The 25,724-nt window shown below is 42.5% G+C and overlaps 1 protein-coding gene across 2 annotated transcripts in view; it reads right to left on the reverse strand.

Annotated features, from left to right (window-relative positions):
• Positions 1–25,371, reverse strand: part of Tcerg1l (transcription elongation regulator 1 like) — a 183,669-nt gene extending 158,298 nt beyond the window's left edge. Inside the window, exons 1-3 of one of the 2 annotated variants that reach the window (XM_060381606.1) lie at positions 24,947–25,371; positions 22,658–22,801; positions 21,758–21,938 (exon numbers count right to left, since the gene is read on the reverse strand). In XM_060381606.1, the coding sequence (XP_060237589.1) occupies positions 21,758–21,938; positions 22,658–22,801; positions 24,947–25,282 (661 nt within the window). In that variant the 5' untranslated portion in view covers positions 25,283–25,371. The remainder of the gene's footprint in view (positions 1–21,757; positions 21,939–22,657; positions 22,802–24,946) is intronic. The other variant, XM_021635078.2, reaches the window with a different exon arrangement.
• Between the last annotated feature and the right edge of the window lie 353 nt (positions 25,372–25,724).

Here is a 25,724-nt window from a genome sequence, read left to right on the forward strand (position 1 = left end):
GGGGCAGCGTGGCATGCCTACTGCATTAACCAACTCCTGCCACTTCAGCCATGCAGACAGCAGAAAACCTCCTGCAGGCCAAGGAGGCCTGTCCCCAACCTGAGCCACCCAAGAGTCATCCTGCCTCTCATCTGGGTTCACACCAGTCAACTTGGATACACACACACACACACACACACACACACACACACTTCTGTTCTCTGTATGCCTCCCATGTGTACAGAACCTACACTTGTGTCCCTGCTCTCCAGACTTCAACAGCCAGAGGCACTTTGAGTCTGGCCCTTCTGGGAGCCAGTGCCACCGGTCTGCTCATCCTCCGGCATAACGCAAAGATGTTTCGCTAGCAGGCCTGCCACCTCGCCTTCCTCTTCCTGCTCCATATTCATATCGTGACCTTTCAGAGGCAGTCCCAAAATGTCATTTAAAAAGTAATCGTGGTCCTCTGAAAGACTTTGCTTCTCTTACCTGCCTCAGTGCCTGGGTGACTTTTTCTCTCGGGATCTCAGTGTTCTGTCCTCAGCACTCTCTAGCCTCCCCCCCCCTTTTTTTTAGTGCATATAGAAAATTCTAGACTCTTTCCAGATGAATCGGTTGTCCTTTCAGAAAACCAACAGACCAGTCTCAAGAGTGCACCTGTGCACATCTCCCAGCAGTGAACGGCGAGAAATGCCCTCTGTTCCTGCCACCCAAGGGAATACACCCACAGCTAAGTGTCTGTCTCTGTCATAAACAATGAAGGTACAGACTCATCCAAACAAAGAAGGTTCAAGGTTCCTTTCCAGTTTGAAAAAGCCCACTGTGCTGAGATGGTGCGCCTGGAAGGAGAGAATGCCATGTTGTTTATATAAAGGTACTTGTATCCGCACAGGTCAAAGCTAAGGTCGCCAGACTATTACCGCAAGAAAGTAGTGTAGTTTACCCATAGGAAAACGCCCCTCCCCACCTCGCCTGAGCTTCAAAGGTAGCTGCACCTTGAGGCTAAAGAGGGTTAGTGTAACCTCCAGGGCAACCTCCCAATGCTGTGGTTAAGGATCTACAATATTCCCACTCCTAAAGCCACTCTGAGGAAATTCACCCAACTCTTTGTCCCTAGAGCACACAGCAGGGCCAGATATTTGGTTTATAAGCTTTGAAATTCCTCAGGCTTCTATTTGAAGCTATATGCCCAGGAATTCAAAGAATATAATTAAGAGAACCTGAGCTGTAGCACGGAGGCATTTTAGAATCTAACATCATTTCTGATTCCGTTCTTTCTGAAAATGTGCTGTGGTTCCTGATGCCTGGTATGGAGAGGGGAGCCATCTCTCTCCACAGAAGCCAACGAAAGCAGCCTGACTGAAACACCACAAATCTGGACCTCCCCACCTCCAAAATCTCACCCAGAGTTTGCTAGTCCAGTACTACAAGCTAATACCATGCAATTATAATAAGTTACACTCGGTGATAAGATATAAGCGTGCAGACAGCTGTGCCTGCCTCGTTACCCCTTAGGCCCCAGCAGGCCTGTCATGTATGTAGGTGCTCAGCCTGGACCTTGGCGTTGGTTATTGATTCCCCCCCCCAAGAACTTCCCAGGCTCCAAAGAGTCAGCAATAAATCAGACGTCCCTTTTGCCTCCCACCCTTTACCCATGTGACACTCAAAAAAGAAAATAATGGGATGATAATGGAATATTCTGTTTTCATGAGATACCTCTTCTCAGGCCTCAGAATCAACTTTCTGACAAATTAAAACTCTGGTGATCACTGCCATCCGGGGGCATCTATGCACCTGTGTGCCCGGCTCTGTGCCAGGCCATCAGCACTCTATAATCTGAGGATCTATAATTTGAAACAAAAATGTATTCTCTGCTGGGAGGATATTTCTTACTATACAATTTAGAAATAAGGGCATGCAGGCCACAAAAATGACTGTTCTTTCAAGGGGAATAAAACACAGCTGAACTAGGATATGTTTTCAAGAGTGCTCTGAGGTAGACACTGGGGTTATGCCTGCAGCTGCAGTGGAAAGCTACTCTGGATGGGAGGCCGGGCCAGTGAGCCCGATTGAGAGGATTTAGCTTCTCTCTCTCTCTCCCCATTTCCCATGAGTCCACAGGTACCAGACAGAAGAAGCAGGTCTACCTTGAGGGCAAAAGCAGAAGCCACTGGGCTGTGCAGGAGCTACAGGATCTTAAAAGCAAGCAAAAGCTGCTCCTTGTCAGAGCTGGGTGGGTGTCTGGCCCAGGGCTGGTGCTGTCCTGAAGTTCTACAAGCACGGATCTCTAGATGAAGGAATAAACAACCCACCTTAGCCAGAGTTCAATAAAAAAACAAAGAAAGGAGTGAGCTAGCGTGAGTCAGCAAAACAATATGAACTAAACCATCATCCATTTCTACAGGATGCCAGAAGTTCACAGATAGAATATAAAGAAACAGTGTATGAAGTGTTTTTAAGAGAGCAAGGGTCAAGACAATAAAAAATGAAGTGGGTTTTTTAGAAATCGTAGAATGTCCACAGATAAAAAATATAAATGTTGGAACCAAAAGGTTCTCAGGTAATTGAAACAAGAGAATCGATATAGATAAAGAAAGACTTAGCACCTGAAAAATACACCCTAAGAAATTACCTAAATTAAGCCCAGAGAAGAATGACTAGTGACAATAAAGGAAAGGAAGAGAGAGGTTTAAATTCCTTACCAAAATTTTAGAGGGCAAAAATGAGGACAAATGGGGGGAGGTAACTTTGAATGTCTTCCTAGAAATGATGAGAGACAAAAAATAAAAATAAAAATAAAAAAAAATAAATGGCCCTCAAAAGAACAGTTGTGTAAATTGGAAGGATCTTTAAAGGAGCAACATGCTGATGGAAGCACAAAGTTGGGGGCAAAACCTTTGAAATGCCAAAGAGCATTGACGGGTGACCTACACACAGTACCAATTAGGCCAAGGGAAAACCTCAGCAGTATTACACTCATGTCACAAAACGCTAAGGAAACAGAGTCTCGAAGTAAGGGAACAAACAACCTCTAGCCAGAAAAACAAAAACAAAAACAAGTCTTTGGAAATCAAGGAAATAAAATAAATAAAATACTTCAAATGACCATAAAGTTAAATCAACAGCAAAATATAAGATCTGAGAAGGGAGAACGGAAACTTGAGAAGAAACAGAAAAAAGCAATAAGATCATAACAAGTCCACAAAGATCAATATTCATTATAAATGTTAATTGGCTAACTGACTAGCTAAAGGATAGATTGCTAATTAGGAAAAAATTCCATCCATTTAATGTCAAAAAATACTCATTTAAGTTCTGAGAACACATGAAGTTGACAGCGATAACAGGAAGAAATACTGCTCTATGTAAGAAGAGAGTCCTTGAGGGCAAAAGGTTTGAGTAGCCATATACCAAAACAAAACAGTATTGTCATGTAGGAAGTGACTCTACAATGGAAAGACTGAAAAGAGAAATTCAAAATAAAACTATGATCAGCAAATACACAAGGAACACTGTCAAAAATGCTAAACCACGAGAGGAGCTTAAGAAACTCCCTCCATGCCATAACACTTGGCCTGTCCTTCGCAAACTTTTTCAAAAAGAAGAAATAGAGTTGAAGCATAATGATCAAGTCTGTCCAAGCAGACCCATATAAAAACCACTGTGCTCCCAACACAGACAAATGCACACTCTACTGAACCACATGCAGAGTGCTGGAAACAAAAAATAATCTCCATGTTGCACAAAGGAACACATGAACAAAGTAAAAGTAGTTTGGCAAGGTGATTTCCTTCTGGAAAAGCAGGGTGCCGTCACTCAAACTGGGCTAGCAAGCAGACCAGGACAGGGGCTGTGCTTGATTTGGGCTTTCTGGTTTTGTTGTTGCTGTTTGTTTTTGTTTTCTTTTCCTAAGGCAGGTGATGACTGTACATTTTTTCCTATTGGCTGGGGTCAGACCTCATAGTCCTTCATAACTATCTAGTTTAAAAAGGACCAGGGCAAAGGAAATGAAGCGAAGAAGGGGTCAGAGGTCAGTCACTGTTCCAAGCCATCATTTTCAGGAATTGATGGGCGGAGACAAATAAACAAAAGTTTTACCAGATGGAAGAGATAAAATATTTACATAAAAGATGAGGAAGATTAAAGGTGTGGAAAGCTAGAAAAAAAGGAAAGTTGTATTTTGGATAGAAAAAAAAAAGTTCTCGAAGATACTCTGAGAACTTGCCCTCCCAGCATACAGAAGGTCTCCACAGATGTTAAAGGAATTTTTGTTACACAGCTCATGAACATGACAAGAACCTTTAAAATGATGATTAACAAAAGCAAAAACTCTTTGAACAAGTCCCCACAAACAGAAAATTCCATACAAGGCCTGGCAGAATGATTGACTCAAGAGGTAAAGTGTTGGCCACGAAAGCCCGGAGACCTGAGTTCAATACCCAGAAAGCATGCCTCTTAGTTAGGTTTCTATTGCTGTACACCATGACCAAAGCTACCCAGAGAGGAAACAGTTTATTCCATCTTACAGCTTATGGTCCATCATGAAGGGAAGTCAAGGCGAAAATATAGAGGCAGGAATTGAAGCAGAGGCCCTAGAGGATCAATGCTTACTGGCTGGCTCTTCATGCCCGCTCAGCCTGCTTTCTTACACATCCAGGACCACCTGCCCAGTGTGCTCTATCCTCCCTGTCAGTCATAGTCAAGAAAATGCCCTACAAACTTGCCCACAGGCCAATCTGATGAGGATATGTTCTCAGTTGAGTTCTCCTCTTCCAGATGACCCAAGCTTGTGTGAAGTTGACAATAAAGCTAGCCAGAACTTTATGTATAGGCAACCTAACTTCATATGGCTATCTTTTAACCTACATGTGTGTGCCGTGGTACGTAAACGTACCATCACATACAATAAAATATCAAAGAATGTTTTAATCCATGGGACATAAATTACAATTTAAAAACAGATAGAACTAAGTGAAAACAAAAATAGCACATTTTCAGTTTTCCCAGACTCACAATTGAAAATTAAATCTTTTTTTAAAAGTGTTCTTGGAAGTGCTGAAATGATATGTGGAGCTAATGTGCAAAAATGAATCTTAAAAAGTTGGGAAAATACATACACAAGAGAGACAAACAAACCAGAGTTACCCCCCCAACAACAACAACAACAACAACAAAACCAACAGAACAAAACAAACAAACAAAAAACAAACAAACAAACAAACAAAACAGAGGAAAGCATGCATGTCCACAAAGCTATAAAATGTGTGGGAAATATCTAAGAATCTGAAAGTTGCTTCTTGGAGGAACCAGGAAAACTGACAACTGTTAATCATGTTAAATAAGTAATTTTGAAAGTCGCAAGGTGCATGTTGCATATGCAAAATGTGAAAATCACCAGCAGAACATGGTAGAATAGGTACTAGATACAGAACAATGCAAGATGACTCCAGAAGGATGACTCTCAAAGTGCCATGCAAGGATGGATTCCTAAGTGTGCACCATTTGTCAGCCCCACCAGAATGAGGAATACGATTGAATACTCAAGTGAGAAGAAATGCATTAATTCAATAGCTAAAGATGATAACCACAAAGGGAGGACTAAGTTCTAGTTTAACTGGCAGGTCCTACATTTTAACAGATATTTTACTCTAATATTGTAATAGAATGCTTCCAAAGATTAAAGTAGAGTAGTCAATTCTCAGTGAGCTTTCACAGTAAATATAAGATCAAAAGACACAGTGCAGTTTCACACACAGCATAGATCAAACACCCTAGACAAAGCAACAGCTGTAACTCCAGCCCAGCCCACAAGATTTTCCAGGAGGAGCTTGGGTCCGTCTGGGAAATGTATGTCATTCAACGTTTCAGCACATACTACAGGGAAAACAACCAATGGTTCAAGTTAGCCTCTCCTGTGCTGTGGTGAACACTCTGACCAAAAGCAAACTAGGGAGGAAAGAGTTTATTTGGCTCTCAGGTCACACCCCATTATTGACAGAGGCCAAAGCAGGAGCTCAAGCAAGAACCTGGAGGCAGTCACTAAAGCAGAGACCATGAAGGACTCCTACTCTGTTCCCTGACTTGCTCCCTCTGCCTTGCTCAGCTAGCTTTCTTACACAGAAGGATATGGGCACTCTTTCATCAACCATCAATCAAGAAAATGCCCTACAGACATGTCTACAAGCCAATCTGATGAAAGCAATTCCTAATTGAGATTCCTTCTTCCCAGCTTTGTTTCCAATTGACAACTAACCAATGGACCATTAACAAAGAAGAAGAAGAAGAAGAAGAAGAAGAAGAAGAAGAAGAAGAAGAAGAAGAAGAAGAAGAAGAAGAAGAAGACGAAGAAGAAGAAGAAGAAGAAGAAGAAGAAGAAGAAGAAGAAGAAGAAGGAGAAGGAGAAGGAGAAGGAGAAGGAGAAGGAGAAGGAGAAGGAGAAGGAGAAGGAGAAGGAGAAGGAGAAGGAGAAGGAGAAGGAGAAGGAGAAGGAGAAGGAGAAAGGAGGAGGAGGAGGAGGAGGAAGAGAAGAAGAAGAAGAAGAAGAAGAAGAAGAAGAAGAAGAAGAAGAAGAAGAAGAAGAAGAAGAAGAGGAAGAAGAAGAAGAAGGAGGAGGAGAAGAAGAAGGAGAAAAAAAAGAAAATTCTGATTATCCTAATAGGAAAAAAATAAGAAAAATCATACAAAAATGTCAACATTGCATCATGGGAGGAAAATGACCACCAGCATACAGCATAGGAGGAACTTTCCCAAGTAAAGGAGGGGTAGCTAGTATCATGTACTAGCTTGATGGTGGAAGCCATTAGAACCATCCCTTTAAAAATACTGCTCAATACTCTAGTTCTGTCTTGTATGCAGATCCTAGTATTCGCTCTCTCTTTCTCTCAATCTTTCTCTCTCTCTCTGTATGTGTGTGTGTGTGCATGTTCCTCTTTGTGATCGTGAGTGTGAATATAGGCTATGAAACTACCAAGGAGACCCTGAAAGGATTTAAAAAAGACAGAGGTTTGGAAAAAAGCATGGCAAGATATAAGAGAATACTGTTCCATGAACGTGGAAGGCAGTGGCTGGGGATGGAATGATTCACTTGGGGCAGCAGTGAGAGAAGAGAAACAACCAAACTAAGAGTGTGTTGCAAATGCCATAGTCAATTTTACCATTTTGTACGCTAATTTAAAAGTAAACCAATAATTCTATGAAATGGCTACATCTCCGTTTTAACTTGTTTCATTACTGCTTCAACCTTGCATTCAAAGTCCTAGAGAGTGAAAGAAAAAAAAAAAAAAAGAAAAGAAAGTTTAAAAATGTAAATCCCCGCATGAATGGGAAAGGGATCATGGAGTCCCGTCTGTCCTGACTGAGGAGTGTGCAGTTGATGGCTACTGCAGGGAGGGGAGTTGATTTACTTCAGGGATGTGGTCCCTCATAGACTGTCCATGTTCTGATGGACTCTCACCATGTGGAGGTGAGCAGCACTAATACACTCAGTGGGGAAAAAACAAAACGAGGATGTAATGTTGACAGGAGCCTGTGGGGAGAGGATTCTGGGAGAACTTGGGAGAGGTGGGAGTGTGGACATAATTAAAATACCCTGCATGTGTGTGTAAAATTCTCAAAGAATAAATTAAAATGCACATTAAAAGGTAAACAGAGGAAAGAAGAGAATGGGAAGAGAGGACTAAACAAGTCTTTTCCCTGTGTGCGAGCATCTCAGGGGCTCCTGCAAAGCTTGCCTGCTATTGTCCTTTCAAAGGCTAGAAAGTCACTATAAAGAAATGACAGTCTCTGAAGAGTTCCTGTACAGTGCATGTCTGGATACAATTTTACCCCGGTGTTATTTATGAATATTTCCTGGCTCATGGAGGATTTTTTTTTCTTTTTCTTTTTCATGAGTTAATAATTTCCAACTTTCTGTATGGAAAGACCGGATTCTTCTTACTCTGAGAAAACAGAGTAATTCAAAATTAAATATCAGACCTTTGCCCAGGTAAGCAGCATCCGGACCTGCGACAACTCACTGTCTTGAATGCTGATTAAAATGGGGTGCTTTATTCTCATCAGATAATAGACTGGAAAGGTGTCATCGGGGATGGTTGTTTTATTTCTTGCCTAGAGCTTCTGGGAGACCAAGTGGTAAGCTGAGCAATGACTCTGATGAGCTTTGGGAGCAATGACTGGGAGCTTTGACCTCTGCTGAAGGGGAAGCTCTTAGCTCAGTGTTCTGTATCTGGCACCACGTCATGTTTCAGATTTCAGACTGTTACAGATGGCTGTTGCCTTTGTGCATATCCCACAATGCATCTTCATGTAACTTACTAACATGAATATGGTTTTTCTTATTAAATCAGCGTACTTGATGTCATGGTCCATGCCTGTCTTGCTATTACACAGCTCTGTTATTGTGAACCATGCTCCTCTTGATCCTAGCAGATGTTACTAAGCTTCATACCTTCAATGTTTTGTATTTTCACAGCTATCTAGATAATTGAGATTTATCTATATAATTAGAGTTTCTGATAGTTTTCATGTTGCAAAAAATGCTGGTATTGGCAACCACTTTTGTATAGTTCCAAAACACACGTCTAATCGCTCTAAGCCCTAGTAAAGAGTTCAACAAATGATAGAAAGCAAATGTTTATCTTCTAATTTGTTTTGTGTCCATGAGGTTTAGGAAAACATTTTTTATTTTAATTTTTTATATTAATTACAGTTTATTCACTTTGTATCCCAGCTGTAGCCCCCTCTCTCATTCCCTCCCAATCCCACTCTCCCTTCCTCATCTCCTCCCATGCCCCTCTCCAAGTCTACTGATAGGAGAAGTTTCCTCCCCTTCCATCTGATCCTAGTCTATCAGGTCTCATCAGGACTGGCTGCATTGTCTTCCTCTGTGGCCTGGTAAGGCTGCTCCCCCATCAGGGGAGAAGTGATCAAAGAGCCAGCCACTGACTTCATGTCAGAGACCCTGTTCCCTTACTAGAGCACTATTTGGATACTGAGCTGCCATAGGCTACATCTGTGCAGGGGTTCTAGGCTATCTTCATGCATGGTCCTTGGTTGGAGTATCAGTCTCAGAAAAGACTGAGGGAAACATTTTTAATCAACTTTATTTACAATTGCTTAAGCTGTGGCTGCTTTTGTTGTTGTTGTTGTTGTCATCTTTGGATTTTCTATAGTTTGCTTTTCTTCCTCTAACTCCCTGTGCCTCTGTCTGGAAGGCAATCTACACCGTGCCTATGTACCCATTTCACCTTCAGATCCATCTCCAAGAACTACATGCTTGCAACTTACTTTTTGTGTTTCAGGCGTGGTTATTTTACAAAAGGTTTATTTCTGTAACTGTGAGTTGTTTCATTTATTTTTTTCCTGCAGTCTTCAAGGCTCCTAGACATTTCTGTAATGGTTGTCAATAACTTTCAGGCTTTGTATTATTTATCCGAGATACGTCTTATTTTTATTTCCAGCTGGTCACAGTAATACAGGGACTCAGTTGAATCTGCACATTGACTTTGTGTCATGAAACCCTGTGAAAATAAGCTTCTGGCTGATTTTTCTGTACACTGGCAGGGCTCTGTCTGCAAGTAGAGATGGCTGTGGATATGGTGTTTATTCCTCTTCCTCAGTCCCTTCCCTCCTGTTCCCTTTGTCTGCTTGTACCACCTGCAGCTTCTAGAACAATTTTGCCCAGAAGCAATGCGAGCACAAGTCCCTGCCTAGTTCTTCTCCTTGGAGGAAACCTCCACTATTGCTGTTAAATGTGGCTTTCTGTGGCTTTCTCAGGGGTATCTTGTAGAGGTATTCTTTAATCCCTCATTGGTTTACACGGTTTATTTATTTCTCTGTTAATCTGAATAAATGTTGAGTTGAAAAAAATGATGTTTATTATTGCTGTTTTGTATTCAGATATTATCTGACTTTGTAGCCCAAAACTTGAGATTCTTCTGCATCAGCCTCAGTGCTGGGGTTGCATGCACCACCCCCATGCCCTGCCTAAAAACTTTTCTAAATCTACTGAAATGATCTATTCTTCATCTTTCATTTTTGACAAATAACATCAGTTGGTCTCCCATGATCGAATTAGCATTTCATTCCCAGAAAGCAACAACTTGTCACAAAGTGTTGCCTACTGTTTACACTGCTGGGCACATCACATTCCTTTGGATAGTTCTTAATCTGTGCTGCTGACACCTCAGTTAGCAGTCTTCCTGTAATAACTGTATGACTTTTGTAACAGAGGAGGGCTGATCTCAGGGAAGGGAAATGGGGAGGGGGGACATTCTCCCCCATCTTGTTGACTGAACAAGCTTGCTTAAATGTGTCTGCCACTTCTTCCAGAAACAGCGGACGGCACTCACCAGAACAGTTGTCTGATGCTGGAGAATTTCCCTGTTGGGAAAACGTCACCTCACACCGGAAGCTTCTAACCAAGCTTGCTGCTTATAGGCACTGAGTTCTGTTCACATTCTGCTGCTTCTTTAACTCAGCATGTTCTGTACAAAGAGTTCGTCTTTGAGTACACGCCATGAGGTGGTGACTCACAGTTTCTCACTGCATTTTGTATAAGGCCTAGTGTGGTGACTGCTATTGTTCTTAATATTGCTCATCACCATTAGCTTTCTTTTTTCTTATGCTCCATCCAGATGACCAACTGCACTGATCCCTCTAAAAATTCAGTTTTGCTTTCATCCATTTTCTTAATATTTCTCTTTTTTAATTCCTTGACATCTCTTATCTTTTGGGTTAATTTAGCTTCACACAATCTAAAATCACCTAGGAAGGAAGTCTTGAGGAAGAACTGTCTAGATCAGGATGGTCTGTGGGCAAGGCCTGGGGTTGTCATAGCTATGATCATTGAGTTATGAAGACCTACCTGTAATGGGTGGTGCCATTCCCTAGCCTGGGGATCCTGAACTGGATTAAATCAGAGGACATGAGTTGAGCCCTAGCATACATGCATGAATTCATTGCTCTTTGCTCTTAACTATGGATATGATGTGAAAAAGTTCTCTCATGCTTCTGCCTCTATGACTTCCCTGCTATAACTAATTGTAACCTGCAACTGTGAGCTCTTTCTTCCCTAACGTGGGACATTTTATCACAGCAACAGGAAACAAAATTGAGTAGTCATTTTTTTTTTCAGTTCTTTTGGCTTGTTTTGGTTAGGAAGCTCTCTCTTTTTTTTCTATATGCTTAAAGGTAAACATGGACTTAAATTTTCCTTTTCAATGCAGACATTTTCATGTTACAAATTTCCACCTGTGCCCTGCTTTGGCTGTGCCTCACAAGATTTCTCACAATCTGTTAGAAGAAAAAGTAGAGAAGAGCCTTGAACTCATTGGCACAAGAGACAACTTCCTGAACAGAGCACCAACAGCACAGACTCTAAGATCAACAAATAATAAATGGGACCTCATTAAACTGAAAAGCTTCTGTAAAGCAAAAGACACTGTCATCAAAACAAAATGACAGCCTACAGACTGGGAAAGGATCTTGACCAACCCTATATCTGACAGAGGGCTAATATCCAGAATATATAAAGAACTCAAGAATTTAAAAATCAAGTAATCCAATTTTTAAAACATGGGGTCCAGAGCTAGACAGAATTCTCAATACAGAAACAGTGAATGGCAGAGAAACACGTAAAGAAATTGCTTCCATTTCCATTTAAATAAAAATATTTTCTGACTCCCTCTAGCTCTGTGACCTGTGTTACTTGAGTACATTATACTATTCTCAAGTATTTAGACATTTTTCAGATTTTTTTTCTGTTCTATTACTGGTTTCTAAATTAGTATTATTTTTGCCAGAATGTAATTTGTACGGACTTTAATCACTCAGTGTCTGTGCACTTGCGCATAAACACGTGCTGCGAGTCGTGAGGTGGTCTGTAGCTCTCCTGGCAGTTTTCCGAAGCTGAAAACGTGCCACCTCATTGCTGGTGCTCCTGCAACTCTGCCTGCACCTTCCTTCTCTTCCGCCCACGCGCATCCTGTGTGAAAGCTCTCGGCTGGGACTGTTCTGTCCTTTCGGATAGACTTTCTGTGTATTTCCATTGATGCAATTTCCTTTTCATTTCTAAATTCTCGTTTGCTCTTAGTTAGCCACCTCCCAGTCATCTGGACTCACTCTGAAGCACGAATCTTCCCCTTCCTTTAACTTTCACGTGGTTCATGTCATCGTATTAAAAGGAAGTCTCTGAATAGACATCACTTATTTGCGCTAAAAATCTGAAAGCCTCTGCCTGTCAACAGGGAATTAAGCTTCACGTTTTAATCTGCCCTTTATGGTTTGTATTATATGCTTATTCTCCTATGCTATGATCTTTCTCTCTTTTTTATACCTGATTTTGTGTTGAATAATTTTCTATGTTTTTTTTGTTTTGTTTTGATTTTTGTATTTGTTTTGTTGGGGACATTAAACCACCAAGATAGCTGCAGTAAAATCTCTTGGTGCTTATTTATTTGCTCATATGGATTTTTTCTTTTTCTCCTTTTATTGAAAATAGATTTTTTTTTCTCATATAATATATCCCAATTACTCCCTCAGTTGCTCCCCACCTCTTCACCAATCCGATTTACTCCCTTCCTCTCTCTTATTAGAAACCAAGCAGGCTTCTAAGGCACAATAATGTAGTAAATATAATATAATATAATATAATATAATATAATATAATATAATGTAATGTAATGTAATGTAATGTAATGTAATATAATATAATATAAAATGTATCATAATATAATAATATGATAAGATTAAATAAAAACTAACGTAATGGAATAGGAAAATACAGCCGAAGGAAAAGAGCCCAAGAAAAGGCACAAGAAACAGTTACAAATGCAGAAGCCCACTTGTTCACACACTCAGGAATTCCCACAAAAACACAAAACTGGAAGCCATAATATATATGCAAAGGATCAGTAGGATAAAAAGTAGAGAACAAACAAATAAAAATAAATGAATGAATGAATGAATGAATGAATAAATAAAATAAAAATACATCAAAATGTAAAAGCCCTGAGAGGACATTATGAGACCAGGAGCCTCCAAAGATGTGGTTGAGTTTATTTCGTGTTGGCCGTCTACTGCTGGGCATGAGGCTGACCTTTTGTTTCCCCAGTAAAACTCCCCTAGAGAAAACTAAGTTTTCATTTGCAAGCGGTCATCAATTGGAGGTAGCTCCTGGGTTAGGATGAGGGCACGTGTTCACGTCCCCTTTCACCTGTAGGACCCCTTCTGGTGCAGCCCGCTGTGAGAGCTGTCTCAGTCTCTGGTCACGTTGATTCAGAAGACCTCGCTTCCTTGGTGTTCTCCATCCCCTCTGGCTCTTGCCCTCTTTCTGCATTCTTTTCCATGGGTTTCCTGAGCCCTGAGGGGAGGGATCTGTTGGAGATATCGCCTTGTTCTAAGTGTTTCAAGGCTTCTCACTCTCTGCACATTGCCTGGCTGTGGAATTCTGTATTTGTTCCCACCTGCTGCAGAAGAAAGCTTCTATGATGTTGGTTGAGCAAGACATTGATCATATTTGTCTTTCTGTGTCTGTGTTACCTCACTGAGGAAATTTTTTTTTCTAGTTCCACCCATTTATTTGCTTCTCTGGTGAGTTCCCAAATAGTGCCTGTTAGAGGGGGCTGTAATAACAGAATGAGCAGGGAGGAAGGTTGGATGATAAGATCTGTGTGTTTTGCTGGAAATGGGGGCAGAGAGAGAGGGGAAAGCTGAGGCAGAGGGTCTGCCACAGAGCTGGGGAGTGAGACTGGGGGATTGGATGTGGAGGAGAGGATCTGCAGTGTGCCTACCTGCTTCCCTAGCCAGAATGGCCTTTGGCTACCCAAGGAATGTTGCTTTTGTTTTTGAGCAAAGTTCTAGCCTTGTAGCCCTGGGTAGCCTGGAATTTGCTATACAAACTAGGCTGGCCTTGAACTCAGAGATCCATCTGACTCAGCCTCCTAATGCTGAGATTGAAAGTATAAATCACCACTTGGTTTTTGTTTTCTTAGTTTTTGTTTGTTTGTTTGTTTGTTTGAAGACAGGATCTCACTATGTATCCCTGGCTGGCTGGATTGAATATTTATTATGAATCTTTTTTTTCATTAATTAATTTATTTAATCACTTTACAGACTGACTAGAGCTCCCTCCCTTCTCTCCTCCCAGTCCCATTTTATACCTCTTCCCCCATTCTCCACTCTCTTTCTTCTTAGAGAAAGGGAGGCCTCCCATGGATAGCAGGACTAAGTGCATCCTCTCCCACTGAAGCAAGACAAGAGAGCTCAGCTAGGGAAAAAGGATCCAAAGGCAGGCAACAGAGTCAGAGAAACCCCTACCCCAATGGTCAGGGAACCCACATGATGCCAACCTGCACATCTGTAACTTATGTGTAGGGGGCCTAGTTCCAACCCATGCATGCTGTTTGGTTTGTGGTTCAGTCTCTGTGATACCCCATTGGCCCAGGTTAGTTGACTCTGTAGGTATTCTCATAGTGTCCTTGACCCCTCCAACTCCCTCAGTTGCCCCCCCCCCACATACACATACACTCTTCTATAAGACTCCCTGAGCTTGGCCTATCGTTTGGTTGTGGTTCTCTGCATTTGTTTCCATCATCTGCTAGATGAAGCCTCTCAGAAGACAGTTATGCTAGGGTCCTGTCTGCAATCATAGCAATGTGTCAGGGATTGGCTCTCTCCCATAGAGTAGATCTCAAGTTGGGTCAGTCGTTGGTTACCCTTCCTTCAATCTCTGCTCCATCTTTATCCCTACACTTCTTGTAGGCAGAACAAAATTTGGGTTTTATGGGTAGGTTGGTGTCCCCTGCCCTCCACTGGAAGTCCTACCTGGCTACAGGAGGTAGCATCTTCAGGCTCCATATCTACAATTATTTTGCTATATTGTCTCTTCACAATTTCAACTGCCTGCTCTATATCTCTCTATGCCTTTCTTGTGTGTGTGTGTGTGTGTGTGTGTGTGTGTAATAAAATGTACATCTTCATATAAATAAAAAGATCATATGTAAAGGTACCAGATCTATCTTTAAGTCTACATAATTTACTCTCCAATATTACCATGTGTCATACGGTAGATGGTGGGAAAGAATTCTGAGTTCACACTTCCAGTTCCTCCTCCAAGTCATTGTGGAAGAGACAAAACACACCTTGCATTTTACAAGTGTTATAAGACTATACAAGCATGCCCCGTCACTATTCACTGCTCTTTACACCACCTGCTATTATCGGAGCAGTTAAGAGAGAACAATACAACCTTTATCATCTCTTATCACTTTATTTCTGGTCTAGAGAAGGTAAATTTCCCTCTGATATTACATTATTTGTTCCTGATAAGCTTCCTTATAATTTCTTGAGCCAGTGATCCCAAACAATGAATTCTTTTCAGTTCTGGTTTGCTTGGGATGATATTTCACCTCAAGTTCTGATACTTTTTGATTGGTTTAAGTTGTAGATTGAGAGATTTTTATATCAGCCTTTTAAACACATCATTTCATCGTGACAATAAAACTTGAGAGATTTTCATCTTAGGTGTAATGTGTCTTTTCTCTATCTTCAAGATTCACTTTTAGTCTTTTCTTTCCAAGTTTGACTATGACTTGTCGAATGCTCAGTTGTTTTTAGCTTTGCTCATTTCCAGTTGGTTTGGCTGAGACTCTTGGATCTACAGTTTGACAACAGTGTTTATTTTTGTATCACCTTTGATCATTATCTCTCCAAATGCTTTTATGCCATGTGTTCTTCTAGAACTTCAATCACACATATGCTAACCATCTGATGTTATCTCACGGCTCTGAGAATGCAGACTCCATTTTTCCCCTGTGTTCTCTCTGAAATATAACTTCAAGGGTTTCTACCGTTCTATCCTTAAACTCTTTTCTTGGCTTCATCACATCTACTCGTGAGCCCATCAAAGTCCCTTTCCATCTCAGATGTTAAATTCTTCTTAATATTTCTATAACTTTATTTCCATATCTCTAATGAAGTCCTACACCTGTTCCCTCCACCAGGCCATTAATATGCTAATCACTGTTGTGGAGAGAGTTCCAGTGTGCAGGTCTCCAGTTCTGGTGATTGTATTTTTTCTTGATGGATAAATTTCTTGCTTGATTTGCACATCTTGTAATGACCTTACCAAATGCTAGCCCTTATAAGTAGGACAGTAGACAATCCCATGTATGGGGCATCCTTCTGGGGAGCATCACAGCCCTTCTTGTGTCACACTGTCAGTGTGGTTTTGTCAGCATGGGAGACAGAGCCAACATATTCAGGAGTTGACCTGCACTGGGCTCCTGTTGTCATGTTTGCCTGCATAAGCTTCAAATTCCCTTAACAGTAACTTTTCCAAGGGGCTTTGAGTTCTGGAAGCCTGACCATCTTTTTCAGTATCTGTGCCCCACTTCCGGCCATCCTATATTCTTATACCGTAGAGGGGGCACAGCATGCATCTTTTCTGTGCTACCTAGTGAGCTGGGTCTTGGTCCAGCTTCAGTCTTAGGAAACTTGGTAATTAGTTGTGAGCTTGGGGGTTCTCACAGCACAATCTGAGCTTTTGCATTTCAATTAAAGTTATAAAAACAACTTCTTCTCTGTGAGGAATACAGCTTAGAGCTTGTCACTGTGACCAAACTATAAACATGTTCATATTTATGCACTGTGATTAACCACAAATACTGATATTTGCAAATATTCCGAAGCCTGGCTTAATTCCTCATTCTGACTTCTTGTTATAGATTTATTTCTTAGTAGAGGAAGTTTAAAAGAAAATAACAAAGTTATACAATATGAACTTTTCCAAATGCTTCACGTTTCGCGGGTGGGTTCTAAGGTAGTGGTGGTCTCACAATTTAAAACTGAGAAAACATAAGCTCAAGTCAACTTTCTTTAAAATCTCATCTGATAATTGCTGGGAGAATAAAATCAGGATCCATCTGACATACTCCCAGTCATCTTGCACTCAAAAGTAAACAAAGCACACGTGTCACCAGATTAGCAACAACAAAGCAGAGAATAACAAGATTATATAAATCAAAGTGCTAAAATCATATATGGAAGTTATATAAAAAGTATATATAAAGTATAAAACACACTAAACTTCACTTTGAAAGACAGATACTGTGTTTTTAAAAAAAACCTAACTATAAAGAAAAAAAGAAAAAAATATGAGTGAGATAAATAAAACTAAGCTGTGAGTAGAGTGACGGCAGCAGCAGTGTTAGGGCGTGGCTTTCCTGTGGACCCATTCAGCTTCTCCAACAGACTCTCCTCACCTGTGTACCAACATGACTTTCTGGTGAGACGTAATTATTTGATGATTTCCTCCTGCTCTCTTAACTTTTCTCAGCATGAAGACCAGATCTAGCAGCGTGGAATGAACGGAGCTGAACAGATCATGTCCATTCCCCGGCTCTTTTACGTGGTGTTCTCGCTGTGGTTTGAGTGTGAAACCACCTCTGGTATTTGCCTCCACTCAAACCCGGAGCCCAACCACACACCCTCCCTCCCACTGAGTTGCTTCTTCTCGGGTATTAGGTCACAGCAATGAGAAAAGTGATGGATATACCAGGCTTCAGTGGGCACAGATGTCCTTCCTTGTCACATCTAACGCTGTGCTTTTCATTTGTTTACAGAAGGTCAGAGCATCGTGATATGTGCTTCGCCTTTTGACATCCATGCCCATCACGTTCTCTGAATACTGGCTGCTTTGCAGAGTCACGGCTGCACACTGGGCACGTTTGCACACTGACTTCAACTGGGCCTTCTCCTTGGTGATTCCAATCGCTGTTTCAGAAATGCCCTTGTGCTCCTTTCTCATTTCTTCCGATGGACTCTCTACTGAGGCAGCTCATTTTTCATTACAACCCTTTCTGATCTTCTGTGGTTACTTATTTATTCATGCATGTTAAATTATACTAAAAATTTCCTTTATCCTAAAGGATGACCAGATCCTGTGCAAAGCCTTTCTTCTGCACCTTTGGGGTTAAAGGGCTCTGAGCACAATGCTCTTGCTGCACACCTGTGCTTTTGTCTTCTCCCCATCTGTAGAGAGCTCACTACTGAGTCGGGAGGGCACAACCAGTTTGGGTGGTATACACTTGTGTTCCCCAACACAAGTTTAGTAGATTCAGGCTTTCTGATCTCAGGATAATGGCCACTGCCATAGAGATGGCTATTACACAAACCTCCAGTTTCCCTCAAGGCACTGCTTATTTTGTGTGTCTCTCTACTGGAAGGCAAGTGAGTTAATGATCTTTTCCCACAGCGTGATGCTCTTAGCCTCAGCTGGCTATTTTGTTTCTGAATAGTGTCCTGACATGCTGCCATATTCCAGGGACTCACATACCGTGTGGGAGGACTGTCCTGGACACTGAATCTTTCTTGCCTGCCTGCTTCCTACCCTGAATCATCTGCTGAGGGCTGGGAATGAAGGAGTCTTGGATTACTTCTCAGTTCGGCCCATTAACACCATCATTAGGGACAATTTCCTTATTAGCCACTTAATTATTATAGCCCTTGCTTTCCACGGCTGTGACTCTGTGCCTTTGCATCATGGATCCACTGACCAGAGAGTAGATACTAGGCCTCCTGATGGTCCTCAGCTTCCCAGGATAAATCCCTGCTGTTGAGAGGAGCTGCGGATCCATCAGGGTGGGAAGACAGTATAAAATCTCACTATATTATGAAGCCTGAGCTCTCAAGAATGTCTCTGGCTGAAGAGGGTCTGAGCCTCTTCTCTACTGTAAAATCTAGGCTCCCCATTGATTCCCAGTGTAGCCCAGCCTCCCTTAATCCTGTAGTTTTGGTTTTTTTTTTTTGTTTGTTTGTTTTGTTTTGTTTTTTGTATGTTGTATCTACTGCTTGGCTTAGCATGCTAATCCTTGTCCTGCTCTGAGGTACCTGCACCGTAGGCCTTCCCTCAAGGCGCCCCATCATTTGTAACTATGTCACATGATTGTGACTTACTTTTTTCCATCCCTGCCACTAGTCTGCATAGCCCGACTCTCACGGCTGTCCTCCTCTCATCGTTTGCCTGGTGAGTGGAGAAAAGGAGACCGGCATCAATGATCACTTCCCACATTTGAGGTGGCCAAGGCTGCTTCTAGCTCTGAGTAGAACGGCAATCATGTACGAACCCAGTTTACCTAAAAACCAAAATCCTCTGTAGCACATCAAACTTTAGATGGCTTTGTAAGCTCAGTCAAGTTGAGCTCACATGACCTGAGCCCCTGAACTTAGTTAGCCAGCATAAGTGAGGGGGATGTGACGTTAACCTAAACCTCAGAGTTCCATCCATGTGACCACTAACAAGGCAGCCAATAGCACAGTTACTCAAACTGCTCGCTAGGCACGCATCACTTGAGTTCCTGGTTTATAACCCTCTACTGTCCCTCAAATATCAATGCACGAATGAGCATCACTTAGAGAGTAATGTTACGTGGAAACCACTATCCAGCCAAGAAAACAAAAGTCTTAGTTCACTGGCACTGCTCAAAATGAGAACTTAAGACTCACTTTTCCTGTTCTCTGGAAATTCTAATTATGTTTCTTTGATTAATTTGAAAGAAATCAATAAAAATATGTCTGATTCTAAGGCCATTGAATTCTAGTAGAAAACATGTATAACAAAGTTGATGAATATGCTATGTCATCATGTACTATATTATAATGATATATTTTATATTATGTGCTTGTATAAAATGTACATAGTCATAATCATGTATATTTGTATAATATACATTGCAGTGTAAATTAAATGTAATATGCAAAATTATCCACTTTTAAGACATAAAACATGATTGTTATAATAGCAACATATTTGATAATTTACATATGCATGCTTTAATAAAGGTATTTCTAGCCTTCGTAGTAAAATTGAAGTGATGTATTTTAAATTTTAAATGATTTGGGGATTAACTCTACCTTTCTTCTTTTCTTGCTCCCCTCCCAAGTGCTTTGTTAGGAAATTAATAACACATACACAACCTCTGCATATATGTTCATCAGGCATTTCAATTCACTCTTTTCAAAAGTGAATAATTCCTGAGAATTCTAAAACTTATCAAAAAGTCAAACTTCAGTGATGAAATTTAGGTAGTCCCATCTCAAGCAGATGTATCTGACTGTTAGTCACCTTGGGAGACAGGTCAAACTGTCTCCTCAAGGTAGGCCAAGCCTCAAGTGTTGTAGTCATTGGTGAAGTAAAAGATAAAAAAAAGAAAAGAAAAGAAAAAAAAGAAAAACAAAAAACAAAAGCCAAGGAAGATAAAAGCAAAAATTGGATTAATGGTAGACAGTGGTTAGAATGATTACTATAGCATTATGTTTGTAATAAATATTATTTCATCCTTTATGGGTTACTAATCCCCCAACTCAGAGGGTAAAATTAAGGAATGCTGTTTGAATGTGCCACATCACAGTAAGTAAGCACTCTGAGAAGCTCCTGGCTTCCCAGTGAACATTGGGATATCCATAGCAACTGCTTACTGAGAAGACTGAGGCATTCTGAGTAATGTCTAGCCTTCTGCCATGAGTGGAAAGGAGGAACTCCACCCAAAAGCTTTGTCAGACACGTAGCTTACAAAACTGAACCTGCTGATGGTCTGGGAGATTTCACCCATGTATCGGGAAGCATTTTCCCAAGAGTAGCTGAAAGTCATGGTGCACTCAATATAATCCGATGCATATCATGCAATTATCTTCTATGACAATTAGTGCAAACAGAAAACATAAACATCGAGGTATGCGATGTTAGAAGCACGTGTATACCTGATGTTCCGGCAGATCTCAATCAATCAGCAATGCACAATGATGAGGAATGAAAGCACTTTTCAGTCAAGAATCACAAAAGCCTGTGGGACCCGCTGCCTTGTTCTTCCTGAGTTATTGCTAAACAAGAATCTTTGCAGATTGGAATAGATGTGTAGCCAAACAGAGAAGGAAGTAAATGCCTCCCCTACCCCAGTGCTGGTATCCACAGGAACAGCTCCTTATTACTAAATTTTAGAGACACATATTGAGATAAGCTTGGTAGGTAGGAAATTACAGGAAGATAATGTAATTCTGCAGTCATAAAATATTCCATAATGGAAGGGGCTGCAAGACAATTTTGGCACCGGCAACATTTGCTTTTGTAATATGATCATATGTTAAGGTGATTTTAAAAAATCAATTTAAAAATTCATAAGATGATTTTATTCTCCTGTTACAATACAGGTTTATTATGCAATATTTCACCCAGGAATTTTTTTCGGGGTGGGGGAGGGCAAGGCTCTGTTATAGGACAAATGTTCTCTTGGGTCATTTGATTCCAAAGATAGAACAAAGCCCATCAACCAAGCAGAGTGTTTCATAATCCATCTCCACCAGCACCCTCATTGATAATGCAAACCTCACAGGAACGATGCATGCACCTGCGCCTTGGAGACCTTCAAGCACCCTTGCATGCAGCACCCCAGACAAGCAGCAGGTTAACGGGTGACAGAGCTCACCTGCTGTCCTTGTCAACCAGTAATAAAGAACATGGCCCAGTTATAAAAGCGGAGCCTTGTTAATCTCACACTGCACAAGTCCCTCAGCTAACTCATCTTCAAAAAGTGCCCCTATAGCTAAGGAATGATAGCAGATGAGTAACCCAACTCAAGTTTTAAAAAAAGGATTCACACTGTGCAATACGTCAGAAGATAATTTGCTAAAAGAATCGTGTCGGAAAATGACACTTTGTTTTTCAGGCTGAGTTATGACTAACACAGACAGGCACAAAAGTCACATTACCACTTTGGGTACCAACCTGGTATTGGTTGAGCTGCTAATACCACAGTGGGGAGAGGCCTGGAGGCAGAAACTGGCCTGGACAGAGATGGAGATACTTGGTTTGCCAGAAAATGAGGTTTTTCATGGCTGTGGAAGAGTCCTGATTCCTCGGGGTATATCCACGTTGAATCCAGAGCAAAGGAATTATTAAGAAAGATCTGTCCAAAATAAAGGCAAACATTTAAAACAAAGAACTTGGTGGAAGATACAGGTGAATGCTATTCCTCACTGGTCAAACGCTGGGTGTTATACTACTGGGTCTGGGAGTGTGGATCTAAAACTTAAAGAAAAGGGTTGCTGTAAGAAGCCAGAGGAAGTCCGCTGGTGACACTGGGCTAATCTTTAACTGTCAGCCCAGCCAGTTCAGCCCAACAGCCAGGTGACACACTGAAGAATCACCCAATTCGATCACCACTTCGTGTGGTAGAACAAATCAATGTCTTACTACATCTTTCATATTCAAGTAAGAAAACAATAGTCACAAACTTAGATTCATAAACCACCAGAAAGAAGAAGAAAAAAAATATACAAAGGGAGAGAACTGTGAGGAAAAACTCCTTTTCAGAATGTAAAACTTCCGTTATGCAATATGTAAGAGTGGATTTTTGATGATGGTTATGGATTTTAAAGCTGAAAAATCTGATTCATAAAATGGTGCTTTTTGACAGAACCCACACATTCAAGTTATGACAAAATTATCCTTATCAGCTGGTGTCTTTGAACAGGACAGTTGGGTTCTGAAATGAGCCCTCTCTCTACTCAAATACTCAATCTACTACAATTAGAAAATGCATCATGTTTTCTGTTAACGTGGTGATACCCAGCAACTTATCAATTAAAAAATCCACTTATCCAATTAAATCGCTTGCACTTTTACCTTGTAATTAGGCATCCTTTTATCTATCCAGCTTTTCCCAACAGGAGGTGGCAGAGCAGAAGGACAGACATGTGGAAAAAGGGGCACCAACTCCACAGCAGAAGGGGACAGTCCTACGGGTGAAGAATGACCACCGAACAGCCACTGGGCCCCAAAATTTTAAAAGAGAGGAGAGAGAAATAAACATTAGCCTGTTTTGTGCCAAAAGACGCTGCATAAAGGAACTTAAAGTGTAGAAATTTGCTGAGAAAATTACCTCATTTCCAATCAAGAAAGACCATAAGCATTTATAAATTACAGAGAAATTTTTGTAAGTTTTATATCTGGGTCTTCATAAAAATTATCATTTCAGTGTCTTTCAATATTGAGGAGGAACTTCCAAGGTAAGACCATGAGAGGCACAAAGAAATGGGATTTCTACAGCCCCGTGGTTACACACATGCCTGGATGAGCTTAGTAGGTCAGGAAGCAAGCCCTTAGGGTCAGGCATCCTGGAGAGGGATTGCTGAAGAGCGAATGGGAAGAAACAAAAGAGGGTGGGGAAAAGGAAATCAGACATACAGAACATTGTCAAAGAACTAACTTAACAAAGAAAGAAAGAAAGAAAGGTAGAAAGAAAGAAAGAAAGAAAGAAAGAAAGAAAGAAAGAAAGAAAGAAAGAAAATGAGAAAGAAAGAGAGGAGAGGAGACTTTCTGCCCTGGGCTGATGGGAAACCATGATAGGAAGGGCAAAAACTGGCTTTGGAGCAATTAGTTTTGAATTCCCAACCTCTCCTCATGGAGAGCCCAGAGTGGCAGTTCCAATCAACTCATCTATCATTTTGAAACTATGTGAAGGAATTAAGATTGTAACTTTATCAAGGTTCACTAATGCAAACAGATTCTAGAGCAAAGAAATTGTAAGGACTGCTTGGCTGAAGACCTCACTGCAGGAAAACAGCCGGCACAGAAAGGGACAAACACTGGCTATGGTCACCCACTGAAACCACCCAGGGCTCACCCCAGGAACACTGGGGTGGGGGAACACTTGGTAGCTACTGTTTCAGAGTCACAGTGTTTTTCTTGTTTTGCTTTCTGTAAAAATAGCTTTCTGATTCTACCTATTTCTATTTAGATAGCGAACGGCAGAAAATATTAAAAAAAAAAACCTAATACTAAATTTTCCAGATTTTTTTCTTTTTTAATTTATACGGGGTAGGGAGACATGAAGTGTTTTTCTTGGGGGGGGGGGGGAGCGCATTTCTTGACATTATGTTCCTCTAGTGGTAACACTCCGAAATGACAGGCCTCCTAAACATGGCAAAAGCTACCAGAGCTTATCCAATAAAGCCGAACACGATGTGTACCACACACATCAAGACGGGATGCTCAAAACGGCCTGTATCATTATCGTTAAACGCAAGGAATAGCTTGGGGAGAGTTTGATGACGTCTTCTGGGAGAACCCAAAAGGTGTTAGGCTAAAACTAATGAAAAGGTAAACTGTGACAAGACGCTCATTTGGATATGCTAATGAGATCAGTCTCGGAATGAAATATGTGCTATTCCCGGATTCAGACTCATTTGCAGAGATAGTGAACGATGAATTTGGCCAAAGCCAGGAAAGGTTGCACCGTCAATCAAAGACGCAGTCACTTTTCTTCGCCGCTCCAGCCTCTGCATGCCAAACTCTTCCAAAGTGGAACCTTCCTTAAGATAATTCAGAGGGCAGGAGAGGAAATCCCCCCCACAAGTCGCTTTCAAGGCAGGATTTCCAGGCTGCCTTCCGCGGCTGGAATTCTCCTAAGCACTGCCCTGAATATACGAGAAGGAGTAGGGGATCAGAACAGAATCAAAAATAGCTATTGATCTGCAGCTTGCTTTCAAGTCTGGCGGAGACTGTACAAGTATTAACTTCGAGGCGATGGCAGCCACGGAGGTTGGCTGCCGCGCTCTGCTCGGCAGCGGTGACTTCAGCACCGCGTTCTGGACAGCGCCCGGCTCCCTGGAAAGTTGGGTCCAGGCTGTCTGGCTGCAGCCAGGGGCTGCCGAGTCTTAGTGGCTCTAACGAGAACCACAGGGGAAAATATTGGGGGAAAAGAAAAAAAAACTGCCAAGGTAAAACCGGACGTCGAAGCATGAACTTTCTTGCCAATGTATGACTGCGAGGCTGCGTCCTGATGATGTGGGGAACCCAGAAACACCCGAGGGAGGGAGAAGCGCCAACCCCAGGGCCAGGGTAGCCCCGGCGCAGGAGGGAACCCACAATCCTGAGCCTAGGTAGGATCGGGGCCGGGGCCCGGGCCGTTACCTGTCCGTGGAGCAGGGGATAATGGTGTACGGCGGCGGCGTGGTCTGGCGCAGAGGGCAGCGGCAGCAGGGGCAGCAGAGGCTCGCCCGGGGCTGGCCAGCCCGGCAGCCGCGGGAGGAGAGGGGCGGCAGCGGGCTGTGCCGAGGCCAACAGCACCGGCGGGGGCGCGACCCCGGCGCCGAGCCGGAGCAACCCGGCGGAGCCGGGGACCATCCAAACCCAGGGCGGTGGCGGCGGGTCTGCATTCATCGGCCACGGGAGAGGCTGCCGCCACCGGGATTGCTGGGGCTGCTGCAGCTGCCGCCGCCGCCGCTGGAGCCTGGCGCCCGCCAGCATCCTACACCCCCGCGCGGGCGGCGGCGGGGGCGGCGGGCGCCCGAGGTGCGGGCCGGCGGCGGCGCGGGCTTCGGAGAGAACTCACTTGGTTGCGCGGCGCGGCCGCTCGCTCCGCCCCTGCCCCGCGCTGGAGCCCCTCCTCCTGCCCGCGCCCTCCTTGCCTGCGCCTCCCCTGGGCCCGGCGGGGCCCCAGTCCCCGCCCCCAGCTAGGGACCCCCGAGGCTCGGACGAGGCGCAGCACTGAGGGGCACTCCCTACAAGGCCAGCTGATTCCTTTACTGCAGTCCCTAGCCCACTCCGTTGTCGCTGCTGGTGGCCTGTGGCTCTAGCTGACGGTGCGCACGGAAGAGCCAGAGACTCCAGACTCCGCGCAGCGATCTTAATGGCGAGCTGAAGCCGAGGTGGTGAGCGCTGGAGCCGGCAGGTCCCGCTACTCGCGGAG

Source organism: Meriones unguiculatus, chromosome 1 (genome assembly GCF_030254825.1).
Source record: "Meriones unguiculatus strain TT.TT164.6M chromosome 1, Bangor_MerUng_6.1, whole genome shotgun sequence".
Classification (NCBI taxonomy): Eukaryota; Metazoa; Chordata; class Mammalia; order Rodentia; family Muridae; genus Meriones; species Meriones unguiculatus.